The sequence below is a fragment of the Ischnura elegans genome, chromosome 1 (assembly GCF_921293095.1).
Source record: "Ischnura elegans chromosome 1, ioIscEleg1.1, whole genome shotgun sequence".
NCBI lineage: Eukaryota > Metazoa > Arthropoda > Insecta > Odonata > Coenagrionidae > Ischnura > Ischnura elegans.
In genome coordinates, this window is record NC_060246.1 from 50,475,598 (window position 1) to 50,490,038 (window position 14,441).

The 14,441-nt window shown below is 39.4% G+C and overlaps 3 protein-coding genes across 9 annotated transcripts in view; 2 read left to right on the forward strand and 1 right to left on the reverse strand.

The window, feature by feature from the left end:
* LOC124159853 (transcriptional activator cubitus interruptus) overlaps positions 1 to 5,888 on the forward strand; it is a 92,015-nt gene extending 86,127 nt beyond the window's left edge. The window contains exons 14-15 of the mRNA XM_046535758.1: positions 299 to 619; positions 3,874 to 5,888. Of these exons, the coding sequence (XP_046391714.1) occupies positions 299 to 619; positions 3,874 to 5,373 (1,821 nt within the window). The 3' untranslated portion in view covers positions 5,374 to 5,888. The remainder of the gene's footprint in view (positions 1 to 298; positions 620 to 3,873) is intronic.
* Positions 5,889 to 8,642: 2,754 nt separating this feature from the next.
* LOC124174151 lies at positions 8,643 to 9,824 on the reverse strand. The gene is made up of 4 exons (XM_046553267.1): positions 9,790 to 9,824; positions 9,301 to 9,378; positions 8,994 to 9,223; positions 8,643 to 8,909 (listed from the first exon to the last, which is right to left on the reverse strand). Exons 3-4 carry the CDS (start codon positions 9,216 to 9,218, stop codon positions 8,679 to 8,681), a joined length of 456 nt encoding a protein of 151 aa, XP_046409223.1. The 5' UTR covers positions 9,219 to 9,223; positions 9,301 to 9,378; positions 9,790 to 9,824; the 3' UTR covers positions 8,643 to 8,678.
* A 3,831-nt stretch (positions 9,825 to 13,655) lies between these two features.
* LOC124159866 (arginine-glutamic acid dipeptide repeats protein-like) overlaps positions 13,656 to 14,441 on the forward strand; it is a 41,061-nt gene continuing 40,275 nt past the window's right edge. For 5 of the 7 annotated variants that reach the window (XM_046535766.1, XM_046535774.1, XM_046535778.1 and 2 more), the window contains exon 1: positions 13,659 to 13,786. The gene's annotated coding sequence lies outside the window, so the exon portion shown is untranslated. Of the gene's footprint in view, positions 13,787 to 14,441 lie in introns of all 7 variants that reach the window. The other 2 variants (XM_046535771.1, XM_046535776.1) reach the window with 2 other exon arrangements.

Below are 14,441 nucleotides of genomic sequence, written 5' to 3' on the forward strand. Positions count from 1 at the left end.
AATATAGGGTAAGGGAGGTTGAGGTTAGTTCTTTCAATGAGCCAATGGTACTCGCAATATTGCTATAATCCATACCAACAATAGGCTTTGACACATCCACTACCACAAATCTTGAAAAATTGTGTCAGAAGTGAAGGTGCAGCTAGATACATATACACATACACATTTAAGTGTAACTATTTCATTGTAATACATATCAGTGCAGTATTCCATAAAAATGAAAGCTGGGGAAAAATATGTAATGAATTTTAACATGGATATCAATTTAAAGTATTTTCTTTCCAAATTTTCTTCTCAGACCCAGAAGATGTCACTCTGTGGACCACAATCAGTTGGTGAAATTAGTGCAATACCTCATCATAGGTCATGCCAACAACCAAACAATTCACCTCAGAGATCATTCCGTCCAGAAGCAACCCGAACTGGCAGCATGCCTGAAGTTGATAGTGCCAGCACAGTTTCAGCAGCAGTTGTTCCATCATTAACAGAGGGAAGTCGTCACAGTGGACTTCCTGAGCACCATCCAAATCGTGAGGTTGTACTGGAAGAAGTTGGTGAAGGAGAGATGGTTGAAAATAAGTTGGTTATTCCAGATGAAATGGTGCACTACCTTAGTCAGGTAATTATGATTTTCCAAGCTTTACTTTCCTTTACGTTTCACAGAATTTGTGATTTCAAATATGCATAGTGTACCGCATGGTTTCCTTTTTAGCATTACTGGTTTCTTATGCTTCCTACATCCATGTGAATCTCTGTACATACTATGTATATACTTACAATCAGTGGCATAGTAAGAGGGGGGGTTAGGCCCCCCAAAATATAAAAATACAATTACTTTGCTTTATGAAAGAAGACAAAACATTGAAAAGTCATGAATTTACAGAGGATTTTCTGGAAAAATGAAGTTTTTTCGATTACGAAAAGTGTTAAAATTAGTTCCTCTACTTAGTAATCAGGAAGGTGCAAGTATTTTAGGAAAGTATGTATGCGGCCAAGAGAACGTGACATACTAATTAGCAATGGAGTGGCCATGGGTTAATTAACGATGCATTTTGTCTGTGCCTTCATACTCATGTCAGATTGTGCAAGTACATGCCCCGTATAAAACAGTCTTAATTGTTTGCTCTAAAGGTGAATATAAACTCAATAGAAGATTGATAACCCAGCACATAGGACCCTGGGTATTTTGGAATTAAAATTTTTCTGGTGTTTAGATAATTTTCTGTTCAGTGAGCAATTTAACTAACCATGCAACTGCCGTTATTTTTTTATCTATTTCAATTACCCCCAAAAACATCACAATATGACCTTTACTTTGAGAGTTAAAACAATCAACATCAGACGATCACACACCCATCTCCTGGAAGGGAAAACCTATCCAGGCGGGACTCGAACCTGTGACCTTCGGTATGGTAGGCGAGGACTTATCTTCACCGCCACCGAGGCTATAATCATGGTGATGAATGAACAAAAAGCCTAGAATAATCTCTCCTCTGCATTTCATCTCATCAACGAGAATGTGCTCATGAAATTTTAGCAAGAGTCAATTGAATTTATTGGGAAGCACTTATTCATCTGCATTCTTCCGCGAATGCTGCCCAGGACCTTGAACTCTTATACTGAGTGATTTGTCTTCACCAAATGTTTTCCTCTCCCCCTTCTGATCCCAGCTCCGGAAACTTTTTGTATTGAATTCCATATAATGATGCTAAGTCATTCCTGAATCACCAGTGACTACAATATCTTTCAACTCTTGAAATTGTGCTTAGTAATTAATTATATGACGAATGATGAAACAAGTATTCTGTGAAAAACCACTATGTGGACTTTCTGGGAATGTTTTTCATTAAGGGCTTATGCCTCTTTCAACTCTACTGTCATTGGGAAATGCATTTTTGGCTCAGTATTTATCCAGTCAGCTGCTTTCCCCATTTCAAAACAGGAGGCCTAACATTTAAAGCTCGATACATAAAAAGATCTTGTCTTTAATACATACTAAGGTCAGTTTTTCCATGGAGGAACCGAGATGGAACCAAGGATCTGTATTTCTTTGATTGGTGGGTGAGATTATTAATTCTCCACAGAAAAACATCATATGGAATCAAGATGTAGATATTGTACATTACATGTAATAACATGCAGATGGCTAATTGCAATGGTTTCACTCAGTGGAGATAAAGCAGACTCCCGATCATCCGGCTGAGGTTTATCCGGGTTGCAGATTATCCGTGCTTGATTTTCACTCTCCCTCAATTTTTTCTGCAATCTTTATAAAAAAAAAATCAGATGCAAAATCATCAGAATTACTGCATTAATGCTCAGGTACATACCAGGCTTATTATTTCCGTTACAATCCCCTTCTTAAAACCGAAGCAATCACATGCTAGCTACATTAATGGGAGCACCGTGTTCCTGTTTTCCAAGCCTCGCAGTGCATGACTGTGTTCCTAGATCATGGATACTGCACCAGTTGCAACCCGGCCAACTTGTGCGAGACACGACTACATGACGTAGTGCCTGACAGTGTAGTTTCTAATGTCGAGCAGTGGTTTTGAAGGATTCAAGCAATCCACTTTACTGTATCCATAATCACACAGCCACGGTTGTGTGGTTTTCAAAACCAGGCCTTACATGGAGCATTAATAATATGAGTACAACCATGTTATCGCCGCTAAAAAGATCACAAACTGGCAAATAAAGCTCTCAATGAGTCCTGGAAGCACTCTTAAACAACAGAAAAATGGCATAAATAATAATATATTGTTTGTTTTTTGTAAATTACGAACATTACAAGACATTGAAGTGAAAGTTTTGGTTATCCATGTTTCCTGATTATCTGTGCCGTCTCTCCTCATCATTAGCCCGGATAATCGGAAGTGTACTGTATATATGCTACTACTTCAAGTCAATAGAGAATGAAAATTGAAGTTTTGACAACTGAATTACTGTCCGTGACTCTAAGTCAATCACTCATTATGAAAAAAAATCACTGTGTATGTTCATGGTAAATTTGATGAGCCTGGAAATATTATAAAACTGAAAGGAATTCCATGGTGGTTGACTCTGTAAGCATAACACCAATTAAATTGCCAGACTGTAGAGGCACTAACAAATTTTCACACTAACTACTGCTCTGTAAAGATAAAAGCTTTTCACTTTGCAATCAGTTTTAATCCACATGCCGCAAGAGCAACTTTCCCTTGGCTCTATTCGTCCCACAGAGGAGATGCAATAATGCCCCTGAAATGAGAAAATACATGCTGATGTTACAATTGTTTTCAATCACCATTTACTTAAATCTGTTCTAGAAATTAGATTCTCATCTTTGGATGACCTAAGAAGCCAGACAGTGCATACAGAAGGCTCTTTTAAGGGCCCACTTGGTTGTCATTTTGCTGGGGTGATGGAAAGCATAATTGACAAAATTAAAAAAAAAAACTCCTCTTAAAAAGATATTCCATTGTACAGAATTCTGGGTTAACCATCTTTTACGTTACGTAATTGAGATAAAATAGTCAAGGTGGCAAAACCTGAGGTATTTATAAAGTTCTATTGCTTGGGAAGTGGTCGGTAAAGTGACTGGAAGGTAGGATGATTGGGAAGGATAGTTATTAGCATAGTGGTGTGCATGCTAAAGAAGGCTTTGAAGATTGGAGTGTTGTATTGTTGCTTTCAAAAAAGGCTTTGTCTTATATTACTGATTAAACTAAAGGTTGATGTGTTTGCGAACATTTAATGGCCATGTTAATTTAGTTAGTTAATAATTATTTCTAGTGCAATAATACTTCACTCTAATTCAAAATTGGAAATGAAGAAATTACTTCTTAAACTTTCAATTAATTTATAAATCAATATTTTCATGCCCTATCACAGGTGGCTGACAATAGTGCGAATTGTGATACGGAAACCAAGAAGGATTCTTCAGACTTCTCTCAGAACACTTGTCCCCAATCAAATGGGACGTGTGGCAGCATGCAACCTGTTGATTCAAATCAACAAGAAGTATCACCTGGGCTGGCAACAAATAATCCCATTAGTTCTGAAAGTGCAGTCCGTGAACATGGTCCTCCAGCAGCACAAGATGTACATGCTCAGCACCAAGTTCATCTGCAGGAGCTTTGTGTGCCTTCTAATGATAGGGTTGAACAGTTTGGTGTGCCAACACCACATGTTATAGCTGAGGCAGATCTTTCCCCTTCTCAGGAAATTCTATGTAGTATACCCAAGAACCATAGTCACCAGGAAAATCATAACCAGTGCACGCCATCACACAATTACATTCCTCAAGACAACCCCTGTTCTCATACATGGATGCAAACCCCACGGTGGGACGTGCATCACCGTCACAATGGTATGCAGTGCCCTCCTAATTCAAATGTGTATGGAAACACTCATACTATGTGTCCTTCAATGCCAAATCAGCGTATGACGACATGGAATGCTCAGGGATGCTGGGGTGGCAAGTGGGATGGACAAGAGTGTGGCATGCAGTTACGACCAAATGACAATAGGAATGGGGGTCAAGGGTGGAGTGGGCCCCATCCAACAGGAAGGGAGTGTATGGATAACTCATACGGTAATTCTGATTCCCACAGAAAGAGCGAGTCTATGAGAACACATTACCAACAATATGCTCCCCCTCATCAAAATGGTGCAATAGGTTGTATGCATTGGCATGGAGCGATGGATGTGGAAAACAGAAATTCAAGTAGAAACCAAAGGGTGGGTTTGCCTTGTGGTGTTCATTGTCAGGGTGCTAGGTGCTGGACTCCCAATTTGAATCCTCAAATGAATCGGGGAAAACCAGTGGTGACCAACCACTCACACAGTCAGAACGGAGAAGGGAGGAGAATGTGTGAAGTTGTTGATCACCAGACTTCTCAGGAACAATTTTCTAACAATAGAGCAGCGCAGGAGATCCAGTGCCGAGACATTAGTCAGTCATCCACAATGAATTCAGTTGTTCAAAACAGGACTAGTACAGGCATAGAACCACCGCCAGGTGGTATGCGTCCGGAAGCATATCAGAGGACTTTAGAATATGTGCAACAGTGTCGCTCTTGGACTGCTTCTTCTCACAATACAGAGGGATGTACCCCTGGTAACATAACCCTTTCACCAGATTGTGACTCTGCTGTCACAAGCAGCACTGAAGCAGGGAGTAGAATACCTGGTGGACCTGGATACAGGGATACTACTACTCAAGCGTGTTCAATGTCACAAGCAATCATGCCTGTTAATAAGCCATGTGGAAACAGTAGTATGGGTGATGGTAACTGTCTTTTGCAGACCTCTAATATGGTAATAAATGACATGTCATCCTCATTGACCTCCCTGTTAGAAGAGAATCGTTACCTACAAATGATGCAATGACTTTTGACAGTGTCCCCCATGTGATTTTAAATATTTTTTTCTGATATTTGTTGCATTTACCATTTCCTTTTAGCTGTTTAACCTCATTTGTTTGTGATGGACATTTTTTAATTGTGACTGAATTAAAAGTATTCAATGAGGAATATAATTGTTTACTTGAAATAGTTCCTTTTAGTCATTGTTATTGGTGGGCATAGTGCAAAATAAGTGACAATGAATGTGGAGCAATGTACTAAAGGAATCGCAAAAATTGTTCCAAATTTTTTTCCCAATTCTATCATTTAGTATGAAATAATGAATTGCAACATAGCAAATTTTATTGTTTTGTTGATTGATATATATATATTTGTGAATATTTTGTTCATAAATTGTGTGACTGAATAAATTCATTGTTTATAATGATCTGCTCATCTCATGCAAAGCTGTCCACAAAAGACCAAATTAGAAGTTGTTGCATGAAGAATCTTTTCATTGAACATTCATGACAATAAATTTTTTATAGTAAAGAGAGAAAACTATGTGAAGAGCCTTTTCATTTGTATTAGTAATTATTTTGTTGATGTATTCTGGTATCATGCCTTTCACAATACTCTTCCAATATCGAGTGGTCAAATGTAAGCCTTTCAATAAGGTAAGCCTTTAAGGTAGGTAATCCTGTGCAGAAAGTGTATCATTTTGGTGAATAACTTCAATGCCAGTATAGCAATAGATATTGTACTCAAATGCTTCTAAATTTACAGGAACGATTTTGACAAAAGCCTTTTCAAATCAATCCCGTAGGCATTTTATCCGCAGTCAATATTTTTAAAAAAGGAAATTGTTTTTTTTCTTGTAGGCTTTTACCGAGTATTTCAGGAGAAATCTTCAATACTTCTGGAGGTGGTAGGGGAGGTAATTTCAAACATTTTTCGTCCATAAATATGGGGTTGCAACTGTTTAGTTACTGAGCTGCGGCAGCACAAACATTTTTTTGGATCCATTTAGCAATTACTGTGGCGTTACGTGTTTAAATCTTCCAGATTCTGAACGTAAGCCCCAGACACAGGGAACTCCCATTGTCTGTCACTAGCTGGTAGAGGGTTGGGGGATAACAGCGTACAGCCGGGTTTTCTCTCCTCCATCTCCTGGGTTGGAGACATAGCCAAGTGGTGTGATAGCTGGTAGAGGCAAGTCATTGGAATTCAAGGAGGGGAAAGACATAGTGGGATGAGGTGTTGGAGGGTGAGAGAATTGTGATAGGACAGGTGGAGTACTTCTCGCTCCAAACTGCATTCTTATGTCTCAGCACCCACTTCCCCTTGATTGCCAAGGAGTAGGTATTCCTCCGCCATGTTTAAGTCTTGATCTCCAGGTGGGCTGGTGTCAGAGGGCTGACGTCGGAGGGCTGGCGTCAGAGGCCTGTGTCGTAGGGCAGCGTCGAAGGATAGAGTTCGAAGGACAGAGTTCGGAGACAAGAGTTCCGAGACTTAGAATCTCTGAGCCTTTGAGTCGAAGGGCCTTAGTGCGAAAATCCTTTGCACGGAAAGTCCTTAGAGGGAGAAGTTCGGAGGAATTTCTGGGGTGGTACACTAAAAAAGGCCACATCTTCTGAGGGAAAATGACCACAAAATTGCTTGAACTAGCGGAGAAAAACACATCCACCAAGAAATTATTAATGCACAGAGAAACATTTTCAAGACTTCACAGGCCCACTGGATTCCACTTGATGAACCCCCATTTGTTAACCCCCATAAATGTCACGAAAAAACCAGGAGTCAGTTGTTAGAATTGAATTGAATAGTATTTATATATGTTTGTAAATATCTAAAAGCGTGAAATATGTACTCGAAGAGTAATAATCTTTCGATTAAGGCAATAAAAAAATAATAGGAAACCACCCTATTCGTAGATGAGGATTGTTCAATGCGAGACAGACAATCTGCCACAGTATTACAGATGTTCCTCTAACATGATGAACAGTGAATTTATAAGAGGATAGTTTTAGCACCATTCTGCTTAATTTACCCAATTGCTTAGGATGAGAAAACTACCATGTCAAGGCACCATTATCAGTGTACAAGTGAAATTGTTTGACTTGTAAGTATAAACACTGAATTTTTGAAAGCCAAAGTGACTCTCCAATTCATAAGAAGAAAATTTACGTTCATGTTCTAATAGAGCCTTACTAGCGAAAGCCACAGGGACAAAATCACCATTTACTTTGTTATTCAAAACAGCGCCAACAGCAAGTTTACTAGTAAATACATGAAATACCTCGTCAAACCGAGGGAAAGATAATACAGGTGGATTTGTGAGAACCTTCAATTGACAGAAAGCCTCATTTTCAACAGCTGTCCATTGAAAAGGAACATTTTAAGCGATTCAGTGGCATAGAAATTTCAGAATACCTTGGAATGAACTTGCACTAAAACCCACTAAGTCCAATGAATCTGGCCACTTCCTTCACGTTTCTGGGAACTGTTCAATAGGTCTCACTCTCTAAGGATATACTTGCGAGGTTCCATTTGTGGTGAGATGGCCCAGAAAAGTGAGTGACTCCACACCAAGTTTAACCAAAAGGAAATGAAAAAACTCAACCGGTTTAGGTCTTTATCAAGAGGTTTACGATAATGATAATGACCTGAAAAGGTGGAAACCAATTGGGTTTTTATTGCATACTCTGTGGAATAAAATAAAGTTTATTTTTGTGTCCATACCCAGTAAACACAAAATGCTGCAGATGCGCATCAGATGCGCTTCGCGGCAGCGCTGCAGCTGCGGCGAAGGCGCTGCTGCAGCGCGTCTAGCACTCCCAAACTTCCCTTTTTTGCATGTCATAAGCGCTGCACAAGCATGTCATACGCGCTGCACAAGCATGTCATAAGCGCTGCACAAGCATGTCATAAGCGCTGTACAAGCATGCCAGGAGCGCTGCGCTAATGTGCCACGATCGCTTCAAACGCATGTCCGAATCGCTGAAAATACATTCCTAATGTGCCACTACTATCGCCGCAAAAAAAGGTAGAACGCTGAACTTTAGGCATTTGTATGAAATTCTGCCGAAGCTCCACAGGGTCGTTTCAGATATCGTTGTACTCGTTGTACTAATGATCCATTGTTGTAGTCAAATAAACAATGAGTTGAACGATATCTGACACGACTGTCGAGCTTCGGCAGAATTTATACAAATGCTTAACGTTCAGCATTCTACCATTTTTGCGCCGATAATAGCAATCTTCAAGTACTACTTAAGTATGTGAGGGGCAGCAAGAATTAATTGAAAACACAGGTTTGCAATAAATGATTTTATTAATGATTACTCTGTTTTAAGTATACATTAGAGTACTGATTAATGATAGACATAATACACGAAGACACTCACCCATAATGACACTGCATATTTTCGTTCCCATAAACTTTTTCTTCTTCATCCCCTCAACTCCAGACTTTCCGGTGAGGCAGAAGTGCTTCGCTGCTTCGTCAGTGAATACAAAATATAAAATTTTGTATACTGAGGGTTGCTCCTCATCACCACAAATGCGAGCAATTTGAGTAACCTGTAAAGAAAAATATTATGTAATCAATGGAATTCTGGTTGAAATTATCATAAAAGAATTAAACACAAATGATTGAGGCCTTACCAAATTATTGTGGAGAGATACATCCTCTGACAGTTCCCTCTCAAGCTCCTCTACATCATCCAAAGTTTTAAGAGGGAATTTCCGGTTGACGGAAATGCTCTCTTCATTCACTACAGGCTTGGACTTTAGCTCTTTCTTTAATTCTGTGAGCATGCTTAAAGCCATGCTCACCTTCCCATCTAATCTCCTGTATCTCTTTTCCCATATCTTCTCCTGAGCTTGCATGAACCCTAAAATTTTAAATGTGGAAAGGTTAGTGACCTTTATGTCAGTACTTATATAAATAAATACATGATAAAAATATTACCATACAACTCTTCTGCTGTTGCCGGCCGCTTAGTCTCTCTTTCTTTCCCACCAGGTGCTTGCGGATCTAGTTGTTTTCCTGCTATGAGAAATGTCCATTAATTTTAACTCGTGTACTGCATAATACATCATCGCGTCAGCCCATCTCGTTAGACAATCTTTTTAATATTTTACTAAAAAGGTTGGCTAACTAAAAAATTTTGGTATCTTTTGTAAAAATTTACCAAAATTTTGAGCTGCGAACTTTTCCTGTGACATGCGTTACACATTTCCTATTTCACTATTAATGGAAACCTATATAATCAATATTTAAAAGCTTATATCCAATGGTTCCGAACATAACTACGACCACGTATGTAAACAAAAACACAAAGTCTTAAAATGTGTTTATATTCACCATGATAGAATGCCAATTCTACCTAATTTCAAGGAGAATTGAATTTAAATTAACTAAAATTATACATTTTAAAAGAAGATGATAAATTCTTACCTATTAAGAATCCCCAAGGACGATCAACAGTTCCACAACGTTGGCCGCCATAGACTCAGGGCCGTATTAATAGTCGACCCCCAGGGGTCCCCTAGCTCTAGGTATCCCCTTACAGTCCCCCACGCACGAATCTGGTATTAATAGTCGTCCCCTAGGCTGTAGGGGCCCCCTTGCAGTCCCCTACAATGGGAGCGGAGCGAGCCTTGCCTTGCGACATGTGCATGAAGCGGAGAAAACAGGTACTAATGGAATTGTAAGCAGAAATCGTTAGTTGCTTTCGTATTTTATTGACTTCATGTTGCTGTTTGTTCCAACATGTTCGTTGCTGTTGTGCTCTCGTTAAAAAGTTACTCATTTATGCCTTTATTCACCTCCATATTAATTCATACCATACCATTTATTCACCCTGGCACATTGCTCATTCGCCCATTCAAAAATCGTTTCGTTTTCACCCATTTTCATTCATTTCACCATTTCCCTTTCACCTCAACCTTTTCCTGTGTATTACTTCGCTGAATATACGTTCATATTTTCCCTATTTACCCGTGATATGGTATCTTTGACGAGGATGGACAGCCTGGATGCCTTTGTTCGTCGTCTCGATAGATTGGCGAACCAACATCTGAGATTGAAGAAGTTTTACGCCCGTGATTCGGAAAATCTATTCGATTTTTTTTATAGATACAGAGTTCCTGCAGCGGTACCGGTTTCCTAAGGAAACAGTGAGAGGGTCTCTGCTTGAGATGGTGCGGCCTCATTTCGTCGGTCCTTAGTGAATCTCAGGTTAGAGAGTGTATACGAGGTTCAATACATCTGTATGAAATCATGCGTAGGACAAACTAAAAGGGCCATACAATGCTGAATGAAGGAACATGCTGGAGCACTGAAGAATAGACAAAGAGGGAAATCAGAAATTGTTCAACATGTCTTGTCAGAACCAGGTAATGAAATCAATTTTGATAAAGCAAAAATCTTGGCCAAAGAAATGCAATACACCGTAGTAGAATAATCAGAGAATCGGTGTAAATTACCAAAAGACCATAAAATACGAATCGGGAAGACGGTTACACCCTTTCCAGCACCTTGAAACGCTTGTTTCTGGACCCCAGAAGGACCCTCCTACCCGTATGGGGACCAATCAGCGACGGGCAAGCGCTCCCTCAATCTGGCGCCACCGTATGAACAACGGGCAATCAGAAGCACTCTCCATATCAGCCTGGCTTGAGGACACCTAGAGCACAGTTGGTGAAACGTCGCCATCAAAATGACAGCGCGGACGGAACCAGGAAATCTATCCAACTGCGTACTAGTTCTATTATTCGATCTTGGGAATACAATTACTTAAACCTTTAAAACACAAAGGCCACATTATCTGGTTTTTATTCCGCTACATTACCTCCTCAGTCTCAGTTATCAGTGTTTGCGCCACAACAAATTTGTATCTTGGAGCTTTTGGTCACCAGAGCGAATGAGGTACCTTGACCTACCACTGTTCAACTTTGTAGTCTATTATGTTTTTTGGCTGTTGCTAGATGCCAAAACTTGTTCCAAATCCATTTCCCTTAATAACAGGCACCGATTTCCTTATGATTCAGCCATTATCTCATGCTTTCATGATAGGTATTTCACGAGTTGAAGGAATAAATTTATATGCAAATTTTAAAAATTGTAAATATATTTTATAAAAATAAAATTTACAAATTAGGGGTCACGTTTCCCAAAAACTATTTCAATTGTGCTTCCGCCAGCTTTCTAGCAGCCACAGCTTGCCTCAGTGTATCTTTTGTTATTTTTTCCTTCTCCAGGGATCTTTTTATCTTCATTTCATACAATCTTCGTAAATAGTTCCTCTCCTCTTCCATCATTTCCAACCTCGCCCTTAACTCCCTCTCAGCAATGCCCATGGAAGTATTGGCTGAAAGCATCCAGGAAGCAATTATAAATTAACAACAATATATCATATATCATTTTGTAGGAAAAAATAAATAAACACAGCTGAATGCATGATCATTTTTTAATTTTTTTAATCGCCGAAAATGTAGCATTGCGACTTAAACGACACATTTTTTTCTTAAACTTTTATATTAAAATATCGTTTAGATGGTTATAAATTTTATCCCACAGCCTCCCAAAGCATCTATTTAAATAATTTTCGATAGAATTTGCACCGAGTCCAACGGCTAATATCATTTAAGTTAATAATGCAATATTACTAGCTATCAAAACACTAGCTAATTTTCAAGGCATATTGAGGACTATTATTCATTGTCATTAAAATTATCAAATTCACATCTAATCACACCAAAGAAATTAATACAGCAATTAGCAAATAATTCAAGAGCAAAAAAAGCACCCGCATTTCAGAAACACCGTTTTTCAGGCTCAATAGGCAAATAAATATGCGCCCGTCAGCACGTAAAAACTCATACCGTAATACACTCCACATATTACTCCAACCCACATTACTGGATCCCCTCAGAATGAATGCACATTTTACTTTCTTTACTTCAAATATTCTGTTGCTAAATAGGTACGCTGCAATCTCATTATGAAATCGACAGAAAATGCTGAATCCGGCAAGGCGAGGATGTTTTCTTCAAAATTGTATTACCGACTACGTAAAATCAGTTAACTTGCAAATAAATACCTGAAAGAGACATCCTAAACTTACCTTTACTTGCATACTCTTTTTATTTACCTTTTCAGTTATTTTACATATCTTCTAACAACATCGCGGTGACAGTTGAACTCACTCCGTACAGATAGCCACGCCTTCTTCTTCACCTCGCATTGAACGCTGTCCGTTCAATGCGAGGTTTTCTTTCAATGGAACATTTGTATTTTTCAATCAAATCGCACAATATTTACTTCTCCGTAGCTGAAAACGAAGCATTTCGCGCCGGCATCTCAAGTTATTTGTTCAAAAACACTTATAAAAATAAAGTAAATAAACACCTCTGTTGTCGTTACGGCCCGTAGTTACCACGTTCGGAGTCCCCTTACTAGGGGAATCCAAGGGGACGACTATTAATACCGATGTTGAAGATTCCCCTTGGAGTCCCTTGGGAAGGGTGCCCCTGGGGGACCCTCAGGGGAACGACTATTAATACGGCCCTCAGTAAACTTCCCAAGCACCCTGGTAAACAATCGCGTAGCGGAGGATTGTTGCATTGTTGCACAAACTCGCATTAGCAGCGTTCCAGCAGCGTGCTGCAGGCATGCTTTACGCATGCGCTGCAATTGCATGTTTCGCCAGCGCGCTGCGAAAGAGCGCTGCACAAGCGCTGTTACCGCGCTTCATTGAAACGGAAACGAACTTGCAGCTGTGAAACCCCTGTGCAGCGCTGCTGCAGCTATTCGTGTTTACTGGGTATAATATATATATATATATATATTAATTAATTAAAATGCTCATGCAGACGATAAATAAGTTTAACATATATGTCAGCGCTTGGCGATGCTTTTTTGTCAAAGGCCATGTGATTGGTTGGTTTCATCCAATTGAATGAAAATTTAGAACCTGTCCTATCCACGAGTTTGTAGAGTGCACCCTATTCATTTGGACAAACAGTGTGAACGGGGCATGAGTCGACTTGTGTTGGCTCGCGGCATTTGTTTATAACTCTCCTATTCCTGTGCGTTGCCGTTTGTTGACTTGTGTCACAATAGTCGGCGACACACACCGAATGGAACACGAAAACCGCGACGCAAGTCGACTTGTGTCGACGTATGTCAATGAATGGAAAGCACCCAATGACTACAAAACACGGTGAATATTTTTAGCGCCACGAGTGGCAAAAGTGGGGAACTAATTGGCGCGGGAGCCGTAGCACAGCGCTTTAAGATTACAACGGGCGGGGAGTAAACGAACCTGTGTAATGTATTAATCATGGTTGGGTTTACGGCGTCGAGTTTGCGGAACGATCTGTAAATTGTCCAACGCGTTTAACGCCAGGGAAAGCGTGTAAATTTTATTCTAAGCATAACTTTTTAAAAGGTGACTATATCTCTTTTAATTTTTTACGACAATGGTTTACTTCTGTAGTATATCTTAGATAATTTATAGCGGCGTCCAGTCAAACAAGCCCTCGTCCACCAAACAAACAGTGGCAATTTTTGTCTAACCCCTTTCTACGAGTGATTCTATAAAACGAAATATCGAAGTCACGAATGAGGTTCTTTTTCATGAGCTATTATTTTCTATTGCTCGAGACTTCAAGCCTGATGCATTAAAAATTTTCCTCTAGGTAGAAGTGATTGCTTTTGCTTACTCCCCTGACGTTATGCTCACCGTAGCACCGTTAGCTATATTAATGTTGTGAATATTTACTCTTGCGTACCACCCAATTGTGGATTGATGACGTTGTTTAAATGTGTTTGCTCACCTAAATATTACTACTCGTCTCAGCTTATCGAGGGAATTTCTCTCATTCATAATATTATATCATGCAGTAATTCTAGGCGATTAAAATTATTACTCTTTTCGTTTTTCTACTCTTTAGTTGTATTTAGGTGGATCTTTTCCTCTTAAGCATCGATCACTTGTTAAGCCGCAATTCCTCCTTGTTTGTACCATTAAGTGTTATTTGGACAACGACTACTTAGTTGAGTGTGTAATATTAGCCGTAAAAGTGACGATCCCCTTTTAAAAT

Coding starts and splice junctions, on each gene's coding strand:
- LOC124174151 (XM_046553267.1), bottom strand. CDS start 9,218: ATGCAAGCTCAGGAGAAGATATGGGAAAAGAGATACAGGAGATTAGAT. Junction 8,910..8,993: donor TATCTCTCCACAATAATTTG/GTAAGGCCTCAA, acceptor TTTTCTTTACAG/GTTACTCAAATTGCTCGCAT.